This window comes from Triticum aestivum, chromosome 6A, assembly GCF_018294505.1.
Source record: "Triticum aestivum cultivar Chinese Spring chromosome 6A, IWGSC CS RefSeq v2.1, whole genome shotgun sequence".
Classification (NCBI taxonomy): Eukaryota; Viridiplantae; Streptophyta; class Magnoliopsida; order Poales; family Poaceae; genus Triticum; species Triticum aestivum.
Genome location: NC_057809.1, coordinates 476693322 through 476705403, shown reverse-complemented (window position 1 = coordinate 476705403; position 12082 = coordinate 476693322). Strand labels below are relative to the sequence as shown.

The window sequence follows — 12082 nt, the reverse complement described above, 5'->3', positions numbered from 1 at the left end:
CTTCCAACGCGTTTGGTGGTGGCGGTCCAGCGTGGGTGGCGGCGGTAGTATGGCTTGCCTTAAATACCAACTGATAGGATCACACTAGTCTCTCGCTGATGTATCGATTGATAAGTAGTAATATTATCCGGAATTACAAGATTGAGGAGGAAAGAAGAGAGAATCGGGAAAGGGGATGAGGGAGTAGGTGAGGAAGAACAACCAACCGCCAATCTCATCGATGCCCTGGTACTCTGCTAGAGCCTGCATATATGATGGCCCCCGTGGATGCTGGGCCTGTCGGTTACGACATCCACTCATCGCATTGTACCTTGGGATCTCCTGTTCCCCCAGACCTTCTTTGTGGACGGATGGCAAGTGGGGTCCCTAATAATTATTTGTGGAAGGAAATTTATACCATAATCAATTTTTACCTTAACAGGTCACGTGACAAACTATTTATCACATACTCCTTCTACCCTATCATATACTCAACAAAACAACCAATCTATTTATTAGTCTTAACTAGCATTTGGTAAATCGACACCTTCTCCTTTTATCCGGCAACCGCCTCAGCATTATCCCTTCCCGACCATTGTCACTCCTATCCTGTCTCTTCGCCCGCACGCCGCAGCTGTCATTACGTTGACTCCCAAGCTTTTGTTTTAAATAGTTAGACCGACATTACGATACCGCCAACAAAATTATGAATTATCCATCGCCCGCCGCCACGAACAACGCTGTCTCGCCCTATCACAACCATTGCTTGATTCAGCTCGTCAGACATGCTCTACGCCGTGTCGAGACTTGGGAAGAAAGAGAGAGTCAAGAAGACGCGTGTCCATGAATAGGAGATTCCTCATCACTAATAAGATATCCGAATAAATCTGATTTACTCCAGATCGCCTGGGAGAGCTGCCACAGACGGTCTGAAAAATCATTCGCACCGTCACGTTATTATTATTAACATTAACAAAAAAATAATTCAAGCAACACAGTTAGTGAGCAGCCCACGGATGAAACGGAAACGGGTTCACCAGCCCCGGCACGCAAGCAAAGGAGCCGGCGCGCCGGTCGGGCCAGAGGAGCTAGCAGCAGACGACGCCGTGGAGGCGGGGACGAAACGGGCCCGGACCGGGCGCAAGAAAGTAAGCGGAGCGGCGGAAGGCAACAAAAAACAGGCACCGCACCGCCCGTTTGACTGCGCTGCATCAGCGTCAGCGCCTCGCGTTTCTCCCCATCCTTTTTCCGTGCGTCCACACCCGGGGAGTCCTCCCCCCATCGCTCTCCTCGTATCGTCGTCTTGCCATTTTGACCCTCCCGTCCCCTTCCCATCCCCCCGTGCATAAAGCTTTCTTTAATCGCCGGCTCTCGCTCGCTCGCCCTCGCCTCTCCTCTCCTCTCCTCCCCTCCCTTATTCTAATCCTCTCTTCGCCGTGGAGGGTTAGGGTTTTGAGGAGGAGCCTAATCTCGCAGGAGTAGCAGTGGTAGTAGAAAGAGGGTGGCCGAGGCGAGGCAGCGGGGCGGGTCTCTCTCTACCTCCACCCCGTCCAGAGCCGCACGCAGCCGAGGATTCGGGTCGTGAGGTGTGCAGATCCAGGGCGCAGGCCCTTTTTGGGACGCAGGATAGAGACGGTGAAAAGGCGACGCGGGTCTGCACTCGTGCCGTGTCTGCTCATCCCGGGGGACGTGGGAGGATGAGCTTCGGGGGCCTCTTCGACGGCGGCGGCGGAGGCGGCGGCATGCAGTTCCCTTACGCCGGCGCCTTCTCGTCCTCGCCCGCGCTCTCCCTCGGGCTGGTACGTCGTCACGGCCGGAACGCTATTTCGCTTTGCTTCGCTTTGGCGCGGTGGGTGATTGGTAGAGTTTTTTGTTTGTTTGTTTTCAGGACAACGCCGGCGGCCGAGACGGCGGCATAGGCGGGCGGATGTTTGCTGACGGCGCGGGCGGCGCGATGGCCAGGGACGCGGAGGCGCAGAACGACAGCCGGTCGGGGAGCGACCACCTGGACGCCATCTCCGGCGTCGGCGACGACGACGACGACGCCGAGCCCAGCGGCAGCAACCCCCGCAAGCGCAAGAAGCGCTACCACCGCCACACGCCGCAGCAGATCCAGGAGCTCGAAGCGTAAGAGCCACCGCCCAAAGCTATTTGCATCCACCTTCTCTCTCCGCCTTTTTCCTCTTGTCCTCTCATGCATGGGTTCGTCGTCCTCTCCGCCTCGTGTAGGCTGTTCAAGGAGTGCCCCCACCCGGACGAGAAGCAGCGCGCCGAGCTCAGCAAGAGGCTCTCCCTGGACGCGCGGCAGGTCAAGTTCTGGTTCCAGAACCGCCGCACGCAGATGAAGGTAAGTAGATTTACCATCCGCGATCCATTTCTCATTTGGTGGTCTCGTGCGAATCCTGACGCGTCGTTTCCGCGCCCAGACGCAACTGGAGCGGCACGAGAACGCGCTGCTGAAGCAGGAGAACGAGAAGCTGCGCACGGAGAACCTGACCATCAGGGAGGCCATGCGCACCCCAATGTGCGGCGGCTGCGGCAGTCCGGCCATGCTTGGGGAGGTCTCCCTGGAGGAGCAGCACCTGCGCATCGAGAATGCACGGCTCAAGGACGAACTCAACCGTGTCTGCACCCTCGCCACCAAGTTCCTCGGCAAACCCGTGTCCCTTCTGTCACCACTCCAGCTGCAGCCACACCTGTCGATGCCCCTGCCGAACTCCTCACTGGAGCTAGCAGTCGGGGGAATCGGTGGCATAGGGTCTATGCAGCCTTCGATGCACGGTATGATGAGTGAGTATGCCGGGGGTGCCTCGAGCTCCATGGGCACCGTCATCACACCAGCACGGGCCACCGGGTCTGCTTTAGCATCGACGGTGGACATTGACAGGTCTGTGTTCTTGGAGCTTGCAATCAGCGCAATGGATGAACTTGTCAAGATGGCACAGACCGATGATCCTTTGTGGGTTACGGGATTGCCTGGTTTTCCGGACAAGGAGTCACTCAACTTTGAGGAGTATCTCCACTCCTCCCAGCATTGCATTGGCATGAAGCCTGTTGGATTTGTGTCTGAGGCCTCTAGGGAGTCCGGCCTGGTCATCATCGACAATAGTGTTGCCCTTGTAGAGACCCTAATGGACGAGGTTCGAGCTCATACTTTTTCCCCTTCATACATTTGTTCCTACTTATAGAAGGTGGTTATATTATGCTTAGTATGCTGATGTTGCTCCATTCATTTGATCATTTCACAGAGGCGGTGGTCCGACATGTTCTCGTGCATGATTGCTAAGGCCACAATCCTTGAGGAGGTGTCTAACGGCATTGGTGGAAGCAGAAATGGAGCGTTGCTGCTAGTAAGTGCCTAACAGTCCCCAGTGCCCATCGTATGCAAGGAGTGTCGACACATGTGACCTCTGAGTCTGAGTTGCTAATTTTTACTTGTTTTTTCTTGCAACAGATGAAGGCTGAGCTACAGGTGCTCTCACCTCTGGTCCCCATAAGGGAGGTCATTTTTCTCAGGTTTTGCAAGCAGCTGGCTGAGGGTGCCTGGGCAGTGGTGGATGTGTCCATTGATGGGCTGTTGAGCAATCAAAATTCTGCTACGACATCCGCAGGTGCAAACTTGAAGTGCAGGAGGCTACCTTCCGGCTGTGTGATGCAAGACACTCCCAATGGCTACTGCAAGGTAATAACAAGAACACAAGATCCATCTTACATGTTTTCTTTATCAAATAGTTCTCTTCGATTGCCCTTTGCATTTTTTTGAGGAATTGAAAATGATTATTTTGATGGGTAAAGTTAAGTTATCTGTCTCTTTAGTGCAAAGAAACGTTGGCATATTCAAAACGAACATTATGATCACTGTAGTTTGCGACTGGAACTTTTGCATGAAAGTAACTGGTCAAAGTTTTCCGGGGGCATTAGTAGTAACCATGTTACTTCCACTACTTCTCCACTACCACTGTACCTTCTCTTAGAATTTGGGGAGAGTGGCGTTGTTTTCGGAAGTGTTTGTTTTATCTTGCTGATTAATTTATAATGTGATTTGATGATGCCCATGCAACATAGTGTTCACAAGTCAAGGCCTAATTGATTAGTTAGGGTCATGAACCCACCACCCACATAAAGAAATCAATTGGTCAACGAGGAGATGGATTAAACAAGCTACCCGGAGTAATTAAACATTTCTGTGGATCCAAGACAATTACCCAAGCATGTTGATCTGCTTGTTTAATTGAACCACCAACTTTTCTAGGGGATTAGATGCTTCTACCCCTTGGATGGAGCACCTTGGGTAACTTATTGTCCTGTATTTTTTCAAGGTGTTCCTGACATGTTGAAATCTGCGACACTTGCTCATTTCCTTTGTTATGTCTGTGTGCCTGAGCTTTGCACAGATCTTGAGACATTCTTAATATGTGGACCTGATTAAGGAAACTGATTTGCTTTAAAAACTGGTTGTGCACAAGTGAGAAATAACTCGTTTTCTTGTGAAAACACAATGATAGATCTCTTTTATTAGTTTGTTGAAGTAAATAGTAGTCCTGTGAGTTATGCGATCAATTTCAGGAGCAATTAGTCGATGTTCCAGGAACTTGGGGGGGGGGGGGGGGGGGGGGGGGGTTCTTCCGTTTCTCGAACACCTTGATCATGCGCTGTCTTATATGTACGCATCACTTTTTGATGACATCTATTTTAGGATCTCAAAAGGAAGAAATATTCTAGAAGTAGTCTCTATGCATCATTTGGGAGTTTGCAGACAAGAAATCAACAATGTAGCATCAGACTGATGTCAAAATTTGCTGGCAAATCCATGTGCAGAAGTATCTGCTATTCTATTATAAAACTAGAGATATGCTCTTATCTTGCTCTGGATGTAATTTCTTCTTTTACTTATACACAAGCCGTTTTCATTTCTTATTGTGGATCACTTCCTTCCATGTTACTAAATCTCTTACGTATCCTTTCCAAGTCTCACCACAGTAATAGTAAAATGGTATGCCTGGTACAAACTACTACAATTCAAGTATTCAACAATTGCACAGTAGAAGTTATGGTGGAACCCATGGACCATCAGTAGGTCCACATCTTGGGACTGGTTAACTGGCAAACTGCCCAATGTGTAGATTTCACGTTTTTACTTCAAAACAGAAGTACTACATCATATGGTTAAAAAAAGAGCTATCTAATCTCTGCACTCTGCACTGTGTACCCACAGTTGTGTGTTTGTATTGCGCTCAGAACTCGGTTGTTGTATTACAACACCCCAAGACAATTGCATGTGGGCGTGCATTTATGGCTAACAGATGCATTTACCCTGTAGGTCACATGGGTTGAGCATACTGAATACGATGAGGCATCTGTCCATCAGTTCTACCGACCACTTCTCCGATCTGGTCTTGCCTTTGGCGCCAGCCGTTGGCTCGCCACTCTGCAGCGCCAGTGTGAATGCCTGGCCATCCTCATGTCCTCTGCTACAGTGTCACCTAATGAACCAACAGGTACAGAAATTTCGGAACCTTTCCCATTTTCCATGTACACCCTGTAAAGCTCACTGTTTCTATGCCAAATAACACACGTAGCTTACTACTTTACAAATAAGACTACTACTTTTGAAGTAATTCTATTCTGTTCAAAACAATACTTTGGTAAGTACACTTATTTAGAATGTCGATAATAATATGTTGCATTTGGTGCCAGCTATATCGCAAGAGGGTAAGCGTAGCATGCTGAAGCTTGCACGCAGGATGACGGAGAACTTCTGTGCGGGGGTGAGCGCATCATCCGCGCGTGAATGGAGCAAGCTGGATGGTGCAACAGGTAGCATCGGTGAGGATGTGCGTGTCATGGCACGAAAGAGCGTGAGCGAGCCTGGGGAGCCACCAGGGGTGGTGCTGAGTGCCGCCACTTCTGTATGGGTGCCTATTGCCCCTGAGAAGTTGTTCGACTTTCTGCGTGATGAACAGCTGCGTGCCGAGTGGGACATCCTCAGTAATGGAGGGCCCATGCAGGAGATGGCTCGAATTGCAAAGGGGCATCAGAATGGAAATTCGGTATCCCTTCTCAGAGCCAGTGTGAGTATTACTTAATCTGCTTCTGTTCTATTACTTCTTTAATAGTTAACTCTTAACTGGTTAAAGAGGTTTTCCCAGAATGGCGATATGTCTAGGGTATAGCACATCACTTTCACTAGATCAGATATGAACCAGCAACATTTTTGTTGTTTGTTCCACATGCTTACCCATGAATTGGTATATGGCTGTGCATAATTTTTGAAGTGTACTTAGATGGATTTAGTACTTGATTAAGAAAATGATTTAGTACTCCATTTCACGTCACTTTCTAGCTGACCACTGACATCACAAACAGCTTACTGAACTCTGGATTTTTTTTACATAAATGGAATAGTTTCTGGATGTCACAAATATAGGCTAGCTGACGATAGTCTGGGAGCTGTCACATAGAATAATACTTCAACACCATATCCATTATCCAGTAATAATCACTATGTTGTGAACCAATGAGGGCATGTACAATGGTGGCATATGGATACATATGCCCCATGACAAAAAGTAATTTGAGGCATCTACATTTATTTTTTCTCCCCAATGCAAGCTATCACTAGTGGGCCTTATTAAGAAATAGAAAATAAAGACTTTAGTACACATGCATCTCTACTTTTTACTTCAACCTTTTCAGCTTTTGTCACTGGACCACACTTTTTCTCTTCAAGTACCCGCCTCCTGGAGAGGATCCCGCTTCCCTATCCAAACCTACTTTACGTCATATCCGATCCTACATGGCATGCGAGGCATCACCTTGAGGCTATGCATTGTACATGCCCTGATGACAAGGAGAAGATCACAAAGAAAAGTCTGGCAACTTTCCATCAAGTACTGTTAGGAGTCTAGGGCAGCTGAGAAAAGGTCGTAATCATGGGCCAAAAGCTAAAGCCGACTAGAAAGTCTAGAATGAGTAGCGCCACACTTTTACACAACGTCTGCGGAAGGGTCCAAAACTGGGACCAAACTGGGGAACGAGGGGCAGATCTGCTTGAAAAGGTGTCAGGTTGACAACTTTCATTACTGTTTTGTAATGCGTACAAAGTGTTAGAATCCAAACCCAAAGCTGTCCCGGATCCTTTGTGCAGATCGTGTAGATCCTGATCCCAAAAACTTCTTAAGAAAAGAAAAGAAGAACCACACCTTTCCTCGTGCAGATAATGTGCCATGTGCTCTCGTTTCTGAACTCTTTAATTGTCAGATACAAACTATTGACTGCTCCATCAAAATTTCAACATTTTTGTTCTGGATATTTTGAGTTTTACTATTGATATTACCAAATGTTATAAAAAAAACTCTGATTATTCATACCTTCTGCTGCAGGCCATGAGTGCCAACCAGAGCAGCATGCTGATCCTTCAGGAAACGTGCACTGATGCATCTGGGTCGATTGTTGTATACGCTCCTGTGGACATCCCGGCGATGCAGCTCGTCATGAACGGCGGGGACTCCACCTATGTTGCTCTGCTGCCATCTGGATTTGCCATTCTGCCCGATGGTCCTAGCATCGGCAGCGAGCACAAGACCGGCGGCTCTCTGCTGACCGTGGCATTCCAGATTCTTGTGAACAGCCAGCCCACCGCCAAGCTCACCGTGGAATCCGTCGAGACCGTGAACAATCTTATCTCCTGCACTATCAAGAAGATCAAGACGGCGCTGCAATGTGCAACGCCTGAGTGTTAGGGTGGATTTTGCCTTGGGGAGGACCGGTGACGCCGAGCCTGAGTCAAGAACGAACCGCGCAATGAAAAAAAAAATCCTTTGCTAGGTGATAAGGATCTTACTTGAAAGGTCCTTAGCACAGAGCAATGGTGGTGGTTCGGGTATTGACTCGGCCTCTTCCGTCGGCTGTATTCCCCGGCGCCATGCATTTTAGACATTTCTTGAAGGACATGCTATAGTTCCATCGTTTTAGGGTGAGCTTTCGGCTGGCTCGTTGCCTCTGTTTTGTCCGTCTCTCTCTTTCTGTTGTAAGGATGAGCTGGTGTGCAAGTGGAGACTCAGGAATGCTGGGTTGATCTACTAGTGCCGTCCATAGGTTCTGGTAGAGGTCTAGAATCAAACATGAACGTTTGAAAGCTATCAGCCAAATAATGTCTGGCGTTGCTGTGGATCAACTGGGATTTATTTTTGCAATCAATGGCCGGCCAAAGTTCAGATTGCTGCTGTACTGACGCTCTTCTTGGTTGTAGTCTTTGGTCATGTATGTGCTGTTCGGAGTACCTACAGTTTGGTCATAAAGAGCGGTCTTGAAAGGTCCTGCGAAGTTCAGTATGCTATCAAGTCTTGGCAAAGAAATACTGTGGGTGCTCAGCGTCAACACATTGCCACGGCCACATAGGATTCACTGCTCTCTGCTGCGGCGTGGGGTCGCTGGCTGTTACGTCGATGGCGATGGGTCGTGCTGCTGTCACGCCCAGTTTGACAGTTTGCACGTACAGCCGAAAGGTTTTTTCTTTCTTTCATCTCAACGACCCGGAGGAAAAAAGACTTCTTTTCACACTGGACTATACACGTATAATTGGATTAGAAGAGAAGTCCGGTACTGTCCTTTGCATCACCGAAATCTATCGGCTTTTCGGCGCTGTCAACAAACATGCCGGCGCTCGTGACGTGACCCGCGTGAATTGGGCGTTTACCACTCTAGTCAATTCACTCCCGATGCCGCTCAAACGTGTCATGAATCATAGTAACACAGTACTCCTGTGCATGACCGAGGCCGAGTTCTTGGGAAGACGTAGCTTTACCGTTACATCGGTGGACTGCACGTATGCAACTGAGCTCAGGCTGTAGGTGAGGGTGGACTAAATGGGACATGTGTAGTTACCGAGCTCAACCAAAAGGCAGGTGGTGTTACTCTTGTACAATCAAATGTAAGTAAAGATCAATCATGCAATACAATCAAACAAACATACAACAAGTGTTGTGCATGGTGTCAGTGTCATTGTGGTGTGAGATCATGTGACGTGACCCGCGTGAATTGGACGTTTACCACTGTAGTCTTGTTCACTCCCGATACCGCTCAAACGTGTCATGAGTCATAACGCAGTACTCCTGTGCATGACCGAGGACGAGTTCTTGGGAAGACTGAGCTTTACCGTCACATCGGTGGACTGCACGTATGCAACTGAGCTCAGGTTGTAGGTGGGTGTGGGACTAAGGCCGTGTTCGGAGGTACTCCGCTTCACAGCTCCACTCCCGGAGCTAGTGGAGTTATAGTTGAAATTTACGGAGCGCCAGTTTACTGGCTCCGCACCTCTTCGGAGCTGGTGGGATTCCGAACGGCCCCTTAATGGGACACACGTATAGTTACTGAGCTCAACCAAAAGCCAGGTGGTGTTACTCTTTGTACAATCTACGTAAGTAAAGATCAATCATAAACAATCATACAATACAGTCAAACAAACATACAACAAGTGTTGTGCATGGTGTTAGTGTCATGGTGTTGTGAGATCATGTGTTAGTGTTAACTCATAAGAGTTTGGAAAACAACATAGTGGTTGTCAATTGGAATACATGTGACATAAGGGTTCACATGCAAGTGTCACGACCCGGTCCTGAATGGGGCCCCAAATCTCTATGCTTTATGCCAGTCCCTGAATTGATTGTTGACCCACACAGTTGACAATGAAATACCAAGAAATAACACACATCCTAGTATTACATCACAGATCCGGTCTTTAAGTCATTACATACCTACTAGCTCATGGGCTAGCTTACAATACAATCATGCAGTGGAGATAATATTCTAATCTTGTGATGACCATCCACACACAGGCAACAGTTGAGTATAGCGTCATAACCCTACTTTGTACCTTTCTTTGGTACGGTAAACCTGCAACATATATGTTGCAGCCACAAGGGTCAATACATTGAATGTATTGGCAAGTAACAACTTTGAAGTAGAAACCCTATAGGTGTTCAACAAGCCAAGGGAAGTGTGGTCATTTTATTTTTCGAAAAATTATTCTCCTAGCCTCTACTTACTAGTCAAGGTATTTCAACATAATTGTCTAATAAACGACTTAGGACTTCTCCAATTGGTTTACCACGAGAGCCCTTCGGGATCACAGTTTCTAAAAAATGCCAGGAGAGCCCCTCGGGATCGTGGGTAAACAACACTGCCATGAGATTCCATCAGAATCATGGTTAACAAATAATTCCACGAGAGCCCCTCAGGATCGTGGTTAAGAACATTGCCATGAGAGACCCTCAGGATCATGGTTAAACAAACATTTCCACGAGAGCCCCTCAGGATCGTGGCTAACAAACATTGCCATGAGAGCCCCTCGGGATCATGGTTTCTCAGTCACAACATGGTCGGACACTCTTGTCCAAGATTCACACAAAACTCAACAACCAAGGTAACGTAAGTTTCGACAACATGTGGCTATCATGTTCTGGTTTCAAAACTTTGTAAAGTAAAACAAGGTAGAGCAAGTTCAAGAATGCAACTTGCCTGGTAATCGTTGATGTTATTCACACAAAGAAATCTTGGTAAGTGATGAAGTTCTTCACACACACATTCTTTATAAGCTACTCTTCGCTCTCCGAGCGATCTATCATAAGTAAGAGCAACCATAAATAACCATACAATACAATGAAACATACAACAAGTGTTGTGCATGGTGTCAGTGTCATTGTGTTGTGAGATCATGTGTCATTGTTAACTCATAAGAGCTTGGAAAACAACATAGTGGTTGTCATTTGGAATACATGTGACATAAGGGTTCACGTGCAAGTTCTCAATAAGGTTCATCACATAAGGAGTATTTGATGTCAAGTTGTGGTTGTCAGATCCAATCAGAAGGAATCATAACAACAGAGTCATGGTCTATGAATCTAGGATAGCCAAGTTCATGTTCAAGTTTGAACATTTCAAACTTGTTAACCTTTCATGAGCTTGGATACACACTAAGTGTTTGAAAATGATAAGTTGGTCTGGCTTCTAATTGAATTTGAATTTGAATTAGGGTTCACCATGTTTGAATTCAAATTGAATGAAGATTTGAAATTGAATCGGGTTTGAATTATCAAAGCTAGGTTCAAGTCCAAAATATTTCATAATGGACTAGTGTTGGTTCATGAATTCATTTACAAAATTATTACATTTAATTTGGATTAATTAAATGACTTCTAAGTTTCACTTATGTTAACTTGATATACAAACTACTTCATATTTGACTAAGCTGGTTCAATTCAACTCAGTATAGTTAATGCTCCCATAGAGTCATATACAAAATCCAATATAAGTAATAAATTTTATTTTTTGAATTAAATAAGGTCAAATATAAATCTAAACTGATTTACTATGTGGAAATAGTTTTCAAACTTTATTCAAGTTTGGATTTAATTTAGTTTGAGTTCATCTTTCCCCAAAGTCAAATATTAATCCCAAATACAACTACTAGGTTTAATTCAATTCACTAAACCATATTGCATTCCCCAAAGTCAATATGGTTTAGTGAATTGAATTTGAATTTGAATTAGGGTTTCAAAGTTATAAACAAACTATGTTTGAATTTAATTCAAATATTATTTGAATTTCCTAAAGTCAAATAATAATCCAAAAGAATATACTAAAGTTCATTTTAAGTTTCTAAACTAGTTGCAGCATAATTATCTTGTTAAACATTTTTAATTCAAAGTTAAACCAAACTAAGTTTTAAATTCTATTTGAATTACTGCTACTGTTTAAACTATATTTGAATCCTAATTTTAAATTATTTTAAATTAGAATATAATGGCTAAGATGAAACTATATTTCTACAGGTTCAAAATGCAAAAAGAATCAATTTATTTGGATTTCTAAATCGCAAATTATGCCATATTTAAGTTTGAACTCATTCTATTGAAATTTAAATTTTAAAATATTCAATTTCCAAATTTCACTTTTATAGATGAAAGTATTTTTCATGAGGGTCATGTTGCAAAAAGTTTTACTAGAATTGGACTTACAGGTAAAAAATTTATGATGTGTTAAAGTTCCACGGGCTTTTCTGCAAATGTGCCAATTTCCAGAGATTTAAATTAAAACGATTTCG

General features: G+C 45.4%; 1 protein-coding gene across 1 annotated transcript; it reads left to right on the top strand.

The window, feature by feature from the left end:
• Window positions 1-1252: 1252 nt before the first annotated feature.
• Window positions 1253-8208, top strand: LOC123127981 (homeobox-leucine zipper protein ROC5). The gene is made up of 9 exons (XM_044547866.1): window positions 1253-1778; window positions 1868-2106; window positions 2209-2326; window positions 2406-3119; window positions 3228-3329; window positions 3434-3661; window positions 5300-5477; window positions 5677-6050; window positions 7362-8208. Exons 1-9 carry the CDS (start codon window positions 1677-1679, stop codon window positions 7719-7721), a joined length of 2415 nt encoding a protein of 804 aa, XP_044403801.1. The 5' UTR covers window positions 1253-1676; the 3' UTR covers window positions 7722-8208.
• The last annotated feature ends 3874 nt before the right edge of the window (window positions 8209-12082 follow it).